General features: G+C 40.4%; 1 protein-coding gene across 1 annotated transcript in view; it reads left to right on the top strand.

The window, feature by feature from the left end:
• The first annotated feature begins 3,043 nt into the window (after nucleotides 1-3,043).
• SLCO4A1 (solute carrier organic anion transporter family member 4A1) overlaps nucleotides 3,044-19,067 on the top strand; it is a 31,067-nt gene continuing 15,043 nt past the window's right edge. Inside the window, exons 1-4 of the mRNA XM_072414442.1 lie at nucleotides 3,044-3,248; nucleotides 11,957-12,858; nucleotides 15,892-15,982; nucleotides 18,796-18,917. Of these exons, the coding sequence (XP_072270543.1) occupies nucleotides 12,039-12,858; nucleotides 15,892-15,982; nucleotides 18,796-18,917 (1,033 nt within the window). The 5' untranslated portion in view covers nucleotides 3,044-3,248; nucleotides 11,957-12,038. The remainder of the gene's footprint in view (nucleotides 3,249-11,956; nucleotides 12,859-15,891; nucleotides 15,983-18,795; nucleotides 18,918-19,067) is intronic.

Genomic DNA, 19,067 nt, shown 5'->3' with positions numbered 1-19,067 from the left:
CGTGAGCCTGAAAGTTGTATATCTGTAATGTGAGATTTACAGTACTGCTGCCTCTGACTGCTACTTTTCAGAATGAGATCTGGTGGTGTTATTACTGTGCTGCTCATTGTTTTCCTTGCTGGAGAGAAAGCTGTACCTGACGACCTGCAGTACAAGGATCTCCCTGCTTCTGATTTATATATTTTGTGGATTTCTGTTTTTATTTTTTACCCCTAGTGCTGATTCTTCATTCATTATTCAACATTTTGAATTAATAGGATCACTAGTTATTAGTGAGCAGCTCTGACATAATTAGAAAACAATCCCGTCTCAACTAAAATGACCACCTCAACATAGAGGCAGTTGTGTAGGTCAAGGCATGATAAATCAGGAAAAGGTAAAAGATCTGCTGCAAGGAGACCACAGGCAATACTAGAAAACTAGTCCTTTGCTGATCTCAAGCATGCGCAGAGAGTTTGGCAAGTTTTTTCCCAATCTACATCACCCAATCTAGCATCTGCACATAGTAAGACTGGGTGATTAGGAAGAAGAACATAAAAGAAAAGAGAAGATGTCAGTGCCAGATGCTCTGTCTGCTCCACACCAAAGACGGATACTGGGGCGACGCGGGACCCAATGGAGGAAACCTCCCAACGGATAGACGGATCTGCGGGATTGAAGGTAAGTGTGATTATTATATTTTGAGTTTAGTTCTGCTTTAAGTGCAATGTACAAATACCACATTTTTTTCCCGTAGTAAATCAAAGCCTTTATATTGAATTTGGTAAGAAAAGCACCGAAGTTCATCCATAAGGCGTCCAATAGACATCTGATGTCTCATTAAATAGAACCTCTCACCTGCTTTGTGTTTTCACCTAGAGCAGTGTTTCTCCACCAGGGTTCTGTGGAATCTTAGGGTTTCTCCAGCAGCTGTCATCAATCATGTACAAGGCAAATTGCTGTGTTTTTACATTTCCTTGAACATGACTGGGTATTCTTTGCAAAGTGAACTATCATCATATTCACAACACTAAGTGAATTAAACCTTTGCAAGGTCAACATTCACATTGGGAATTGATCAGCTTTAATTAGTAAATCACCCCCAATGGGTGCTGGATTACTGAACAGTTCACAAAATACACCAAGATTTAAAGCGTACCTAAACTCAGAAATTTCACTTTACATAAAAGGGTAGACAACCCTTTTATGTAAGGTAAAGATTCTGTTTGTTTTTCTTTTACGTGCAACACCCTTTTTTTAAAAAAAGGTGCAGCACCGCCCCCTAATTCTTGATCGCCTAGGCGATTGAGAATGAATGGGAGCGCAAAGCCTTCTGGGATACCTATGTCATGCATCTTGGGAGGTTTTTTGGGTGCTCCTTCTGCAACTCGGGCATGTGCAGGAGCCTTTTAGTGAAAAGGGACAAAAATTGCTGATCTCACGCATGCGCAGTGAGATTGGCAAGTTTTTTCCAACATACGTCACTTGATCTCGCGCCTGGGTCGGGTGACGTAAGAAGAAGAACCCGAAAGAAGAGGAGAAGATGGTGGCGCCCGGTGTGCCGGCTCGGAGACAGATGCTGGTGGGCGGCGCGGGACGCCATAGAAGACACCTTTGGACCGATCTACTGCCCTGTGGGATTGAAGGTAAGTGGATTTTTTTTTTTGGGCACTTTTGAGTATAGTCCCTCTTTAAGTAATTTGTGAGTCTAAGGTCGGTTTAAGTGACACCAATGATATTTTTGGATATTTGTAGGGATGACATTCTTCCCACTGACCAGAATTGTAAGTGTTTTCATCCCACTCACCACCAATGTACGATGAACTAGGCATATCATAAATATTAGCAGGGGTTGTCTGACAATGTAAAAAGGTTGAGGAAGTTTGGCCTAGAAGGTAATTCCTCCTACTGATAGCTATAAATTAAAGAAAATAAAATAAAAAACAACTTTTAATGACTTGCGCCCCCTCTGGACAATTTGGGGCGATTTCTTGATGTGAGCGGGTGTAATTTTAGCAATCGGCATAATATGGGCAAAATTACCCTCAAAGCAGCAGGATATGAAAATACGAAAGTCCGGCTGATAAACACCATGTTCCCCTTTCGGGTTGATTGACTCTCCCAAGGGCCCCTGGTGTCCCTCCCTCGGACCCCCTGATCGCTATATGATGACACAGCTCTCCACACCATTTAGGAACAGCCAGAGGGTGAAGAGAACCTGTCACGTGACCTGGACATTGGGGAAAAGAAGGGTTGGTGGTTGCTGCATTGGGCTATGGTGGGTGGGCAGGGGAGTATGTGAGCTGGACAAATCTCTGCATATGGAAGGAATTCTTTGCAGAGAGATGAAAAATGAAAATATATATATGATTGTTGTTGTTTTATTTATTTGGGTTTTATTATTATTTGTTTTTAAACGTACGTGCCCAGAACAAACATCGGCATTGTTTCATGATAATAATTTGCAGAAATTTCCGTCATTAGGAGCAGCCACACCAACACCAAAGCAAACTTTAGGGAATCCTATTACTTTGAATCCATGTGACAAAACTTGTGGTACTATTCCTTCTAATATTTGATGTAACAAACACTATTTCATCAAACCCTATACACTGGTAATGAAGTTATTATTAAAAATAAAAAAACAACTGAACAATGATACAATTATTATTATGGCTGTGCTGGACTGAACGGATTTATTAGATATAATACTCCACCTTCTGTTCTTCTGGGCTGCACTAGTTACCCCAAATTGACATTTTTGCCCCCTGTCATTGGGGTAACGAGTCCTCACAGCCCTTAGGCACGCTTCCCGCGCTCACTCCCAGGTCACGTGACCTCCCTAGCGCTGTATCGGCGACCTTACGTTCTCTCATATTTTTATCCATAGAAGAAATAAAAGGGGCGGGGCTCTGACATCACGTCTATCGCTCTCCTTGATGCTGACGCTTTTTTTTTTTTTTTTTTTGGGCGCACGGCCAGCTGTCATTGCCGAAATAAGGGGGGCTCGCCTGACAGCTCGATCCCCATTGGTTCATAAGCGATAAGGCCAGCGCTTGCTAGCCGCTTATTGGCCGGAGGGGATGTCAGTCGGTGCGGGAATGGGAGGAGCCCGGTGTGTCAATGAAAACTGTGTCTGGCACCAGAGGAGAGGCAGAGGTGAGCTGAAGGAAGCCGGGAGGACCACCTGCATCATCATCACCATCATCATCATCATCAGTGGGATCATCCTCATCTACCAGAAAGGGATCTACATCACCTATACACAGGTATGTACATCACCATGTTATCAGCCTGCTGCCTGATCATATTACAAATATATATATATAGTCATCGTACATAATTATATATTCATAGTACATATATATATATAGTCATAGTACATAATTAGTTATTCATAGTACATATTTATATAGTCATATTACATATGTATAGTCATAGTACATATTTATATAGTCATTGTACATATACATATAGTCATAGTACATAATTATATAGTCATAGTACATATTTATATAGTCATAGTACATATACATATAGTCATAGTACATATTTTTATAGTCATAGTACATATATATATATTGTTATAGTACATATTTTTATAGTCATAGTACATATTTTGATAGTCATAGTACATATATATATATATATATATATACTTATAGTACATATTTTTATAGTCATCGTACATATGCATAGATTGATGAATTGCTACAAAATACTAAAATATTGTCATGTGCTACACTGGCCATGCACCTCCTCCCCTCCTATAGAGCAGTTATAGAGCCTTGGATAGACAGCAGCCCATCAATCTGTTCCTTCCCTGGAATAAAATGACTATAATAGAATCAGGGTGAAGCCATGTGGAATAGATGATGGGCAGATCCCTAGCACTGAGCACTGTCTAAATTTCCTGGCCCTATGCTGATGTTATACACAGGGTTTCCAAATAGAGTTCTCTGAGTATTTAGCAATAACAATGACAATTCATTTCCATATTTATAGAGGGCAAGTTTGCTTTGAATCGTGCAGTAAAAGGTGGCATTATGGTACATATAGGTCTGAACACCTTGTTGGGAGGCAGCTAAAGTTCTGAGAGTTGGTCATATAAGGAGACAACTTTTGGATAGGGAATAGAAAACTGTAAAAAACTGTTTTTAACCTTATCATGCCTGTGGGTAAAAGCGGAGGTATCCTTTAGACCACATGGCATAGTATGCATTGTCAAGGTATAATTATCCGTCACTTCCTGGTATAGGTAATTCTGTTACTGCATTGTCACAAGTTCCTCTGATGAGAAATATAAGTGGCTACATCAATGTATATGAAGCGTTTGTGGTCTATAGTTGTCATCATCAGGAAACCCACCATAATGAGCCTTTGCTGGAGTGCAAATAGGAGCTGGCTAAGGCTGCAGGAGATCAGAGCTTTACAAAATGACATCAGATCTTTCGGGTAGAGGTTTATAGCTGGGTACAATGCTAGCATAGATATGTGCTTTGATTGTTTGGGCAGGCACAGGTGAGACACTACATGTGTGTGAGTTCACAGGTATGAGAAAGCTGTAACTGTACTGCAACATCACTGCCAGCCTAAACTTAGCTTTGTTCCCTTGGCTAAGTTGAGGAGAGCAATGAGGTTGCACTGAGGTTCCACTACCAGAGTTAAGTGGTCTTTCATACCCAACTTTATGCTTCCACCTGTGGCTTACATAGCTCAGTTCAGCATTTTATAAGAACACGAGCAGATACCTGAAATGGACATAAAACTTCAGTCTGCCCAGTCCCAGCCCTTAAATCATGTGATACTTGTACATCTCTGTAACACCAGGAACGTGCATCTAACCTTTTACATACACACCCACACATATTAGACCACATGGTGAGTCACTTTATATGATGACTTCAAGGTCTCCAGTTTCTTTTTTAGTTCTAGATCTGACTACAAGAGCATGTGTCTGTCACATATTGTCATGTAGTACAGGGCCCTGCCACTGAATTAGGCCATGTGATTGCACACAAGGCTTCTGCTGGGAAATTACATGAAACAAAAATAAATTGACACTGACCATGCATTTTCCTATTGCTATGCATCATTACATAGAGGGACATGGCCCACGTATCAGGTGTTAGTAATTTATGACTATTTTTCATGGGAATTGGACAGGTAGGTCACCAAACCTCTTGACATAAGACATAACTTCTTGAGAACAGAGATCAGATCTTTGTGGTAGGCTTGTCTTCTTAGTAATAAGTTAGCTGGTTACCATTGCTGCATCTCATACAAATCAGATGCTGTGGCCTGTGGTCATGAGCTGCTTGTGCAGCTACTTTTCAGCTAGGTTCTTAAGCCTGATCCTGGTGCAGCGCAATCCACTTAGCTCTGACTCTAGAGGTTAAGCTGACTTTGTGTCTGTGTGGCCTTCTGATACAGATGGCCTTAAATCTACATTTTCAAGGCAGAACTGAACACATTAAAGGGCCAGGGTATCCCCGGTGCTTAATACTGTTCAGCCGGGGTCTTACTTTTGTGAGGCGTGCCTGTTGTCTATGCAAGCCCCAGATGATGTCTTCTAAATTGGAATCATATATACATTTATCCACCTCTTAGAATACTAAGTCCAAGGTACCCATGCAGGGAAATACCACCAATGGTGAATTTATTGAAAGCTTTGAAATTTACAAAGGAAACATGCAAGTGCCCCTCCTCTTATCAAGAGGCCACATCACTACCCTGGTGGTAGTTGTACAGTGGTCAAGGAAGTGAAAATTAATCTCTACATTCCAATAAACTAAGTGTTATATATCTTATCAAACATATTACCCACATATTACACAGCAATGTACAATAAATGGAGGTTGCAAATGACAGATAACTACAAACAATTACATGGGAGGAGGGGAGAACCTCTGCCTAAGGAGCTTGCAATGTATGACATCGATCCCCAACTTTTTTTGGGCCATGGACCTATTTCATGCAAAAAAGTTTTTCCATGGACTGGCCAAGGCGGGAGAACGTCCGTCCTCATCAGTTGCAGTCTTTGCTTTGACAGAAATGGTCAGTGTCCTGTCATTTATTTCAGCCTATCACGTAGGCCTGCTCCTTTCTCCTGTAATTTTGTTATAGGTGGCTTCCGCGACAGGCTGAACAAAATGAAACCGAGAGGACACAGATCCTTCCAATCACATGGATGGCTGCCACCCAGATCAGCCCAGTTTGTCACAATCTATTGCTCGGCTAGGAGCTGGCTAACATAACTTCTGATCTAAGAGACATATATTTCACACAGGTGAAAGCATAAAGACCTATACAACATTAACAATCAGCAGGATATATGTTAAGACATATATTTACGCAATGTACCTGGCTGCCTCTTAAACCCACCCTGCTCAATACTTACACTGTTACATACAGCATTACTGTACAGATGCACATAGAATACACAGAAGGGAACACATTAAATTACATGAACTGGTGTCCAGTAACCTTTGACAAGTAATAGGAAGGCATCCTTGAAAACGTGTTAGAGAACCTATGCAAGCCTCATTTCGGTTTACCTATTGTGTCACTAAAGTTAGCCTGCATAAGCTTGTGTAAGTAAAGTAAACCAGGCATTACAAAAAATATATGATCATAGGGCCCCTGCTTCCAGTTCTATTCTTTTTTTATTGCATTGTGGGATAGTAAGTGGTGGCATCCCTTTGCTAAACATTTCATGAAGTTGTTGTTTCAGTTAGATATTTAGGTAACTCTTGTCTACACTTTTTGTCTTTTCTTGTAAAGAGAAGTTTGTGCTCAGAGTCATGTCATTTAGAGTCAATAACCATGCCAAATCACTTCAATGTGCCACACTTCCTGGGATGATTAAACCTCTGATTGTGTATTGGAAAAAAACAGGTAAAACCATTGTCATAGGCCATTAGATGAGTGCTGCCAAGGAATGACCTTTGATCCCTTCCTTCTCTACAGCTCTAAGGCTGCCAATGGCTTGTGTGCTAAGCAGAACCAAATTGGTATTACAACAGCACCCCAGTATGGTTCCAGGAACATAACATTATAAATAAGATATTGTTTCCCAATAGCATCATCATGACTATGTGGATGTATAAAAGAAGATGTATTTGTGTACTTACTACTTCCCCTCTTTCAGTGGTAAGAGTGGGCACAGACACAGCCTGACTCACAATGAGTTGTGGTGATCTTACATTTAAATAAGGGAGTGCATCACATTCTACTACACTGCACACTGTGACTTGCATTTTAATCCTGTATATATATATATATATATATATATATTGATAGATCACTGGGGGGTGCTCATGGTAACGGGATGCTTAAAGGGCAGATTAGAGCCAGCAGACTCTAGTCCAAAATAACAACAGTTATTCTTTTAGCCTGGTGTTACAGCACACTCCACAGCTTCCCAAAAAACACAATAAACAGTAGCCTGGCTGAGCCTCTGGCTACCTCACTTAGGTGCCTCTCTTACTAACACATTCACTATATCAGTACTGTTCCACTTACAGTTTTGTAGTACTGTTTGGCCGGTGGCTTGCCTGGAACCCCCTGGCTCTCTCTCGGCCTGGAACCTTCTGGCTCTCTCTCGGCCTGGAACCCTCTGGCTCTCTCTCGGCTTGGAATCCACTCTGGCTCTCTCTGGACCCGGAATCCACTCTGGCTCTCTCTCAGCCTTGAACTCACTCTGACTCTCTCTGGAATCCACACTGGCTCTCTCTGGGCCTGGAATCCACTCTGTCTCTCTCTGGGCCTGGAATCCACTCTGGCTCCTTCTCAGCCTGGAACCCACTCTGGCTCTCTCTCAGCCTCTTGCTGATCAATTCCCTCTTAATATGCACCTAAGTGCAGGTGCACATAACCCAAGTCAGGATTGGGTCGGGCCGAGGAACCCACCCTTTCACTCCCTTGGCTGGCTCTAGGGCCCTATAGAACATATTTTTTCTTTCTAAGAAACCCATTCAAACCTAGTCACTTTCATTTCCCTGGAGCCTTTAACACTTTTTCCTGACATTTTAGGGACACTCCGTCACAATATAAATATATATATATAAATAAATTGCAGGCAGTGGCATAGAGTTTATAGAGTACTTTCTGCCTAAACTAGTACTTTTTCCACCAGAAACTTATCATAAATTTAGATTTACCAATTTGAAATTAATGCTCACAAACTGCACAGCTTCGCTGTTTTGTGATTTGATATGAGAAGAGAAAGACCATAGCATCAGAACATCAGAATTCCTTATCTGAAAGATGGTTCCAGGTCTGTAAATGTGGAAGTGCTGGAACTACCACATTCAATAGATCATCATTGCTCTTTGCTCTTCTACATTAAAGTGTAAATCCAGGCAGCAAGGAAAGCAATCAGTTATCTGGCAAAGCATTACAGCTGACCTGGATAGGAGTGCCTCCTCTTGTTGCATGACTCCATGCTGTTCACTAAAACCTGCAGAGGATGGTGCTGGAACCAAGCACCCACATATGTTGCACACTTGGATTTAGGGCTAACCAGTCAACAACTTGATTCATTTAAGAAGAGGATTGCTGGTATACCAATTTAAGTCATTCAGCAAAAAAAGGTCTGACCCCTGCTATAGTATAAAGTTCACCTCTCATGGGGGCTTCCATTAATGGTTTTCTTCTGCAAATGGTTTTCTTCTGCAAACAGTCAGTTGTTGACTGACTGTGTTTAGATCCAATGGCCCTGATTTATTAAGGCTCTACAAGACTGGAGAGGATACACATTTATCAGTGAACATGGATGATTAAAAAAAAAACTGGAATGGAGTTGTCCCATTAGCAAATTACTAATGTTTTTGCTTTTTCATCAGACAGGTACATTTGCCATGACTCTTCCCTGGAACATTTTATTTTATGTTCTGTTTTGTATAGTGTATGTCAACATCATAAAATAGTTATCCTTGATGGATTGGCCATTTACAACCTAAAGACTATGTTTAAATAATGTTTATCAATGGAAATCCAAGGGGCAATTCATAAATTAGCCGGCTGTATTGATCACCATGTAGTAAGTTCATAGTGTTTCTGGGGGTTGGATTTTTCAGCACTTGACCAGGTATTCCAGGTTTGCAGGATTACCCTGCTTCACTGATGATCTAATACATGTGCTTAATAATTGTTGTTGGATAAGAAACAAGCAATGTGCAAACAGTGTTGTTCTTTTCTATAAAGGGGGGGTCAAGCGGAAGATGCCCTGCTATGTTCTCCGACTTAAAAACAACATTGGCTAATAATTTAGTGGTGGGCCATGGTGGATCACTAAACATCATGGTACAATTTTACGGAGGCCCTGTGCCAGGTTCTTCCAGAGATTACGGGGGGTTCCTTGAGCACTGAGCAGTTTTTACTTCTCGGTTACCCTAAACCCATCTATTTAGCTATCTGTAAGGTTGAGATTCTTCCCACTGACCACCATGCTAATGTACTGTGATCTGTGGATATAATAATTATACCAAGGCTTCCTCTGAAGACCTGAAAATTATTTCACGGGTTCCCCCATGGTAAAAAGGTCAGAAAAGGCTGCTCTACACAATTATAAACGTTTGTTGCAGTGAATAAAAAAAAGCATCTGTACACAGCTTCTGTCAAAACTCCATATCACAGTAATAGGTAAATGAAAATGTTGAAGATGGTTCCATAGCATGGCGGCCAGGTATGTAAAATTTTCAGATATAAGATTAGCAATGACAAGCTTATTAAATTCAACATTTTCAGGAGCTTGGCATGCACCTTTAAATATAGCTAAAAGAGTCAGATGATAGGGTAAGAAACAACATCTGACTCTCTCTGTGCAGGTTGGATAGGTTCATAGGTTGGATGCAGAACTGTGATGTCTGCATAATGCAGAATCATTGCATCCCTCCCTCTTCTGCACAGTCTGCAGATATGGGATTCTCTCTGTCCCCTATTCAGCTGCTGATGCACATTAATATCATTTGTTCTGACTGCTGGGTGTGCCATGGGATTTTGGTCTGCTCATAAACTGTTCTCCATTCTGTATATGCCAGACAGCCTGTAAGAGGAGTCGCATCATTTGAGGTTACTATCGGTCAGACACCTGCCTTCCTTTTACATCTCTTCTGTTCTATGCTTGTAGCTTGATGCATTGGAAACAAGAAACTTCATTAGATTAAAATGCTTTTCCATGTTCTCTGATATAATCAGAGTGACAGAACTAATCATTTTGCTAGAATACTAAAACAAGTTGATGGCAGAAAATAAAATGCAGTATTTAAAATGGAGGAGTTGGTGTCATTATGAAGCTTGGGAAACCCAATAAAGGCCTTTAAGTAGATGGAAACTCAATCAGTCCCATATAAGCTTTATTCTGGTAATGTCATTTCCAAAGTCATTTTCAATGTTGTTCCATCAAAAGTTCTAATACCTGGTTATCCTGCCATAGAGGGCCTTGTAAGGCACATCCTGTTAGAAGGTGACAACACCCTGACTCTAGTGATTGTGGGGAATGGGCACTGACAAATGCTATTTAGCTATCGCTGAAGTGCATGTAGACAGAAAGAACCCGCAATTTCTTCAACAATGACACTTCTGATCACTCATTTTCAAAGCAGAACTATAGTATATCAGGGTCATGCACATTTTATGCTCTCTGCCTTTGTGGAGGATGACATTAGAACACTTCTCAAGCAGGGACATTATTTTATCAGCCTCATTTTTTTTTTGGGTGTTGCGGTCATACATGCCCCCAGCAGGCTGTCATTTGGTATCAAGAACAAAAATGAATCAGTAATCTCCAGCAGGGACCACACGGACATCACAGTATAGGGGTCTTGGAAGATTAGTTACTAGATTTTATATAATAACTGATTTATAACTTTTTTCACTGTCCCATTAAGGCTTAGCAAGGCATCTTGGTAGAAGAAAAAGGGAAATGTGTTATCTCCAGGGTACATGGAAAGATTGAACAACCCAGCAAAGGTCTATTAACTTCTGTCAAAGGGTCCATCCATGTTAATAACTGTATTTAAAATAAACCTAATAATTTTTATGATCTGTCCTCAAATTTGTACATGTATAAGAAGTCTCTAGGATTTTTCATTGCATGGAATTCTTGAAGGTAATGAGAAGTATACTGTAAGAATCCTAAGGGTTACTCAGGTCACCAGACTTGTGGTTTGAAGAGTTTCCTTTTTTGTTTACTGACAGCATGGGAGAAGCTGTATGATGAATATGAAAAATCTTCTGATCAGTATCACTTAAACTGCTGATAAAGAAGAGTCACTATGTATCACACAGTTTCGGCTAGGGATTAGGTAGAATTAAAGTAAAAAAAAAGTCATATTGTGCAACTTAATGGAAACAGCTGCAGAATTTTTATAGGTAAATGGCATGTCCAATAGAACATGTGGGAACATTGATGTAGTAATAAAGGATCAGGCCACCCAAGAGTGACATTTTAGTTAGAGGTAAAGCCTGATAGGCAGAGTTGCATTTATAGTAATATAAAACAAAATTCTACAGGGAGAGTGATAACTCCTCATATTAGATGCAGCAAATGTGCTCTCACGTGAGTTTTTGATGCAAGAGGCTATTTCAAAAAACATTAGGTATCCATGGCCCACAATGAAAGAAATGCAAACAATTATTTACAAAAATGGCAATCATTTAATAGGGTTTAAGTCTACCTAAAAACAGGTTAGCACAAAGGATAATTTGTACTGCTCTTCTAAACCAACCAGTTTCCACCTGTCACTGGCTAGAAGGCAAACGGCACAGCAAACTCATTTCCTTATGTTACTGAATCTCTGAAGCCTTGATGATGCTGAGCAGATGTGCAGACCAAACCAGCCAAGGTTCCTCAATGTGTATCTAGAAATGTGTTGTCTCCCTTAGCCTGCAGGAGATTCATGATTTAAAATTTCTTCTGCTTATTTCTGGAATGGTATAATATCGGCTGATGTTTTTGTTTTGTTTTATACAGGAACGTTTGTTCTTCCTGAGCGTGCAAAACATTTTTAACCCACGGAAAGTGAAAACCACAACTTCAACCATTTCCCTGTGAAATGCCCCATCATCTCTCCACGGAAAGTTCTTTTAATTCTAAACAAGAGCTGCTTTCCTTTGTTGAACACTCCCAAAGCATCAGTGAATACAGCTTGGCCAGTCCGGATGGAAGCGAACAAGCGGATGCCCTACTCTCAAAGACGTCATTGCATTCTGATGCAGCTAGGACTCCAGATTCGTACAATGAAAGCCTGTATGATGAAACCTGTACCAAGAAAGCTCTCTATGGGGATGATCCATGTGAGATCAATTTTATACCTTCCGAAAGTGAGAACTTGTGTGGCTGGGGTGCCTTTAAGCCTTCCTTCTTGCAAGTATTCAACACATCCAAAGGAGTGCTCTTGTTTCTCTGCACGGCCTCATTTCTCCAGGGCATGGTGGTAAATGGTTTCATCAACACAGTCATCACCTCCATAGAACGAAGGTTTGACCTGCACAGCTACCATAGCGGACTAATCGCCAGCTCCTATGACATAGCGGCCTGTGTGTGCCTGACATTTGTTAGTTACTTTGGGGGAAACGGTCACAAGCCTCGGTGGTTGGGCTGGGGAGTGTTAATAATGGGCATTGGTTCCTTAGTCTTTGCATTGCCACACTTCAGCACCAGCGAGTATGAGGTGAACTTTCCCGAAGATACAGGATTGTGTTTGTCCAATCATACATATCGGGTCTCTCAACGTGCCTCCAGACTGTCCTACTACCGTTATGTTTTCATGTTGGGACAATTTCTTCACGGCATTGGAGCAACACCACTCTACACACTGGGAGTCACTTATCTGGATGAGAATGTCAAGTCTAGTTATTCCCCAGTGTATATTGGTGAGTACAAGCTTCACAGTGGTTCTATGCTGTGACTATTCATTTATTGCTGTATCGTTCCAAGGTATTGTTTTTGGCATGTCCAAGCTTTTTCCAGTAATTAGCTGAAAAGTATACATGCATAATGTATGTAAGTGCTCAATAATTAGCAGAGATGTGCATTTGGCTGTGCTTTACTGGGTGTATTTCTATTACTGAGATGCTTAACTAATACATCATTTTTTTACTCATTTATGTTATTGAAAGAAATATGTCACAGCATCTTTTCAAAACCCTACGTGCCTAGCTATTATACTATTTAAGTGGCTTGAAGTTCTGCTTTATGCTTTGCTTGTCCCTAATCAGGGAATTGAAGCCATTGGGTCAGTATAACAGCCAGCCAACTAGATTTTTTTAGAAGTCAACAATGACAACCCTATTGTTTCAGATTTATTTTAATGTGACACTCTTACACTTTAGTTTTGCCCAATAAAAGTCTTTCCTTCAAAGTTGAGGGATAGTAATTACCCCAGTTACAGTTCTGCAGATCTGTTCTCAAGCTCCACTGTTTGGAATGTCTTCAGCATCTAATCTAGCATTGATCTAACTGCATTGGTAGAACCTTACACATATGGACCTGGTTTTGTCATTATTATCCAGTATTCACTAATTGTCACTCAAAGGAGCTCACAATCCAATGACCTTACCAGTCTTATGTCTTTTAATACAGTCTAAGGGAAATTTAGGGAATGCCTATTAACCTAACTGCATGTTTAGAGGCCTGGTTTTGCTAACGCATTCATATTAGATAGACGAGGAAAAAGTAGCCAGGCATTATGTGATGCTCATCTTTTGTCTTGGGGAGCAAACAGACCTGAATGGGCTTTTCAATTTTTTGCATATAGATTGTGTTCTTTGACCGAAGTTGGCTGCAGAACAGTGGCTACCATAGACATATGTCTCCTATTTAGTCGATGTAGCTACCTGATTCCTGAAATTTTAGGCATGTATCTATATTCTATTTTATCTCATATAAATTGCCATTGATATAAATGCTAAAATTTCCCGAAGTTTCTCCTTATCAGTGCACAACGTTCTTTGGCTCTATTTATGAATGATCAATGGCACTTTTTATCAGGATAAAGTCCAAGGGTGTGATGAACAGTCCTGTCACTTGACTTTAATATATAAATAAACAAAAAATATATTCACTCTAAAAAATAAAGCAATGGTAGTTTATGGCGCAGTGCCAACTGGTTTGTTACGTTTGAGATTGTATTAGGGATAAGTGTGTTTTTCATGTACTTATCCTCCCCTAACACTTTAGGCATGTTATACGCTTACCTACAATAGCACTGTAAGGAGATCATAACTGATCAGCCAGCTGGTGTCCCACAATCTTTGGAAATCCTCTCTGCTGTACTGACTAAAGCAAACTGCAGACTTTTATCATGGTGTAAAGGTAGCTTTCTATTTGTTTTCCATTTGGGGACATTACACCTGCTTTGCTTATTGGCAGCAGTTTGATAACATTTCAGTGGAAGGAATAGTGTATGTTATCTGAAATTCTGTATAGAATTGGTACTTTGTTGAAGCGCTGCACTCTTTGCAGGATTTAGTGGAGACTGGGAGTGCAGTGTGAATGTACAGGACTGGTACAGAAGATTTTGACAGGTGAATGGCTGCACTGACAAAGTACCCAGCTAATATCCCTCTGAATCAGGGACAAGTAAGTAAAGGACCAGCAGAAGGATACTTCAATACTAGTGAAATTGCGCCCTTAACTTTTGCGAGAGTTCAACCTGTTTGGATTTTCAGATGGACAATAGTGAATGCCTGTAAGCACAGTATACATTTTTAATCCTTAGTTGCAGCTTGGAAGCCACAGGATCCAAACCCACCCACACTGTACAGAGACCTCGACTTTAGGCCTGAGCCACTCTCAAGTCCCACGTACGTCAAACGCAATAGCCACTTTGCTAAGCAACAGATTAATTAATGTGATAGCCGCTTAGAACAGGCTAGATCAGGGGTGGGAAAACTTTTTGACTCAGAGGCCACAATCTGAAAAACAATTTGACAGAGGGTTGGGCCGATGGGAGAGTGGGCGGGGTTATGACATCATTGCACACAACCTGCCCACTCTCCCATCGCAGGCTCAGATCCGGGAGACATGTCCTGCGGCTCTGGCTGGTGCGCCCCCCCCCCCCAGCAGGGTCCTTCTCCTGACCCTGCTCAGGGTGGCAACGGCCAAGGCCGGAGAAACACTCCTATTGGGCCGTGTACAGCCCGCTGGCCGAAGTTTGCCCATACCTGGGCTAGATGTTTGGGTCATGTGTATACCATGTTTTGAAGGTTAATAAAAATGTTCTTTTTGCCTGTAGTTTGACACTACTGTTCCTTGTTGCATGCTGTGACAAATAAGCTTCATTATTTACTTTTTTCACATTTACCATTATGGAACATCAAATATCTCTCTTGTGCCAAATAAAATTTAATTCACTGCAGTCTTGTGTAAGACATTACTCGAATATCAGAACACCCCAATTTGAGTTAATTAAAGTTTTTTATTCTCTATTTTGAGTTTTGAGAATTTTTAAACTATTTTCAGGAGAATCTACCCCTTTTTATCAACTGTTCCATAGGCATTAATATATTGGACCTAACTTATTAAAGCTCTCTAAGATTGGAGAAGATAGACTATCACTGGAGAACCTGGGTGATGCAGCAAAGCTGGAATGGACCCGATCTGGCTCATTTGCCAAATAGGAAATTATTTTATGAAATCTAGTTCGGGTTTTGCTGGAATCCAGTCTCCAGTCTTGGAGAGCTTTCATAAATCAGGCCCATTATATGCACTTTGTGGATGTCCCTTTGCAGCTATACCAGCCTTTACTCTTCTTGGATGTCTTTCTACAAGATTTTGAAATGTGTTTGTGGAAATGCAGGCTTGCAAAAGGTCTAAAAATAGGTTTGGGTTCATGGTTCAATACAGGCCACCCACTTTTTTCTGCCATTTATCAACCTATTTCTCATTTTGTCCTCTTTGTTTAGGAATATTTTACACGGCAGCCATAGTTGGCCCAGCTGTAGGATACCTGCTTGGGGGGTTCTTCCTGAATATGTACACTGAGATCACCACCCCGTAAGTACCACCTTCTTACACTGAAAACATTGAACTTTCTGATTAATGCAATCAGGCAGTGCTAGAAGCTTGCTAACCCTTAATGTCATATCTGATCAAAGAGCGTCAGATTCTCTGCGTTACTGAACTCTGTATCCCTTTTTTATCTGCATGTTTCTTATCATTTACATCATTTATCATATCAGTTCATTTACTACTAATTTACTATTGTGCTAATGTTCAACAAATATGTTTAAACAGTTTTCTTAGCTTAGGCTTATATTTTGGTGTCCCCATGTTTCCCACTTCTGTTTTAGTTTCTGTGTGACAACTTCTACTTATGCACAGACCGGCGGTTTTGTCCTGTGTGCTTGCAACCATTGTGTATCAAAGGGGATGGGGACAGACATGAGAGTTATTACCCCTAACAGATCATTTATTTTTCAGTCTGTGTCCTGATCGGTTATCCTTCACTTTCTACTTTGAAAATGCCAAAAGAAATGAAAGAATATCTCCCCAAAGTAAAGAACACCCCAACTTAGTTATCACCACATTTTGCTCTAATAAGGTATCCTCCTAACATTTACTCTCATGACAAATTTTAATTTCCTGTTATTTTCTGTCTCAGTGACAGTGTTCAATGTGTGAATCTTCTCAGCTGTGAGACATACACCCTTTTACAATCTTTTTAGGACTTCCAAGAAGGCTTTACATATAATTTAAGCAAAAGAAAGGAGAAATTGAAATGTCTTTGTTGGTTCATAAGTCTTTGGTTTTGCTGCCTTGACAGCACCAGCAAATGACAGTGGGATTCTAATTGTTTGCTAGGAGCAACAGACACACTATTCTGTCCTCCAGGTTTTAGCCACAAGTCCAATGAAAAAACTTTGCTGCAGGTGTCATTGAAAAGGCATCTGATTGCACAGAAATATTTTGCATGACACATATTTGCATGAGGCATGGAAATAACCTCTTCGTCACATTCTCAGTCAATAGAGGGTTTGTACAAATATTAGACATGTGGATAGGGATTTATTCACACACAAATCTATACAAAGTAACCCCGGTTCTCAGAACACAGTGTCAAAGAGTGACAGTTATAACCAAACATCATCCTTCCCTTTAGTATTGCACATTTGTACTGGTAGTAACAATGTGCATAAGAATCTGTTAGAAGCCCAATAAAATTCGGGTAATGCTCTTTTTAGTGGCCATCCAATATCATCTAGTCCTTTGCTCCCCAGCCTGTGGTTGTTATACATTGCAATCCAATTCTTTTAATTATGGAGGTTCAGCATCCATGTCAGCATTACCTGGAGCAGTCTGCATGCAAATGTTCTCGTGCTAGGAATGCCCACTTCTTAAGCCAGGCATCCACTCATCAAGGCATTTTGATATTTGCAGCCTTCTTCTTAAGAGACATCTTCAAGCATGCATGAGGGCTCAAGGCTTTCTACAAAAGTTCTGAGCCAAGGTGCTTTTCAGGTATCAACATACAGCACCCTTCCTGCCCCTCCCATCAGCCAATATTTGGCTGCATTGCATAGAAAAAAAATGCCTGGTTGTGATGTTACTGTGTCTAAAATAACTTATGCATCAAAAAAGTACCTGCTTTGTAACAAGAGGACTCTCATTTCCTCATTTCCTGTTGTGGCCAGAGGACAAGTAGTGAGGAAAATTGAAACACAGAAGGCAGATTAAACCTGATTAGAGCCTTTGCCTTTACTTACTCTATCTGAAACAAAAAGTAACTTAACTTTTACTAAAATTTGGTTTGATGATTCGTCATGGAACACATATCATAATTTTTAAAATAGTTATCTAGTGCATATATAACAATGCTGTGTTTATAGCGCTGTTTTTTTAAATTTTTTTTTACATTATTTTATATGATTTTAGTCCATTTATGTGGCAACCTTCTCTATTATTTGGCAAACTGAACCAATGAGACACACATCTTTAGAAAGAATAATGTGGGTAAAAGTTGATTCATCTATTTCACATTTACATTTTGCCTGCTGATTTGACAGAATACCTTGATGGACTATCCCCTGATTCACTTATGCTTCCTATACTTTCCCCACACTCTCTTCTTTTATTCTATACCTAGAGCTTAGTGTTGGAATGACTCAGGGGGTGGCAAACTCTGGCCCACGGGCGACATCTAGTAAACTTCCTCAATTTTTTCAATAAATTTCAAGTTTGGCCCCCGACTTGGTCTAAGTTTTTAATTTCGGCCCTCTATGTATTGGAGTTTGACACCCCTGGAATGACTGTTAGCTTGCACATGTTATGGATAATGTCAATCCTTTCCTCACATGGCAGTGTTCAGTACTTGTGATTTGCCACTTAGTCCTGAGCAGCTGTATCCTAGTAGGAGGTCACATACCAGGTTTGCATAGGCTATAAATACAGAATAGCAAAGCAAAATTAGGGAGCTAGAGGTAAACTGGGAATTCTAGATACTCTTGCACTTTGACCTAAATGAGCAAAGAGATACATAAATAAATAAATTGGGATAATTGGCCCCTCTGTGCTTCACATTCAACCAACTTTGACAGCATGTAAAACATTGTTAATAAAATACTTCCAGTATTTCTGTGAAGGTCTTCATCTATCCAGGTCACCCTATAGATAGATTCCTGCAGGCTCAATAGGTATGTTTCTGTACTAGCATCATTTCTAAAAGAAAAGCATGGAGAACTGAGTTTTAGAAATGCGCTGAGCTTGTCTTATATTTTTGCCCAGATGTGTATTTTATAAACCACCTGAAGATGTAAGGTCTGCTTTAAGAAGGGTTGGTGAATCCTATTATTTGTGTATGTTTATTGCAGCACTCATCTGACACCGGAGAACCCTCTATGGGTCGGGGCCTGGTGGATTGGCTTCCTGGGGGCTGGAGCAGCTGCCTTCCTCATTTCCTTCCCAATACTGGGCTACCCACAGCAGCTGCCAGGTACAGTAATTATTAAAGCAATATAATCAGTGACTCCTCCTTGGATAAACCAATGATAAATATAAAACTAATATATCTTCCCTATGACACAGATATAAAGGATTGTTCGCAAACATTGAACAGTAACTGAAGATGTCCATATTCTGGAGA

The sequence above is a fragment of the Pyxicephalus adspersus genome, chromosome 6, assembly GCF_032062135.1.
Source record: "Pyxicephalus adspersus chromosome 6, UCB_Pads_2.0, whole genome shotgun sequence".
NCBI lineage: Eukaryota > Metazoa > Chordata > Amphibia > Anura > Pyxicephalidae > Pyxicephalus > Pyxicephalus adspersus.
The sequence above is the reverse complement of the archived record's forward strand: the minus strand, read 5'-3'. Positions and strand labels throughout refer to the sequence as shown.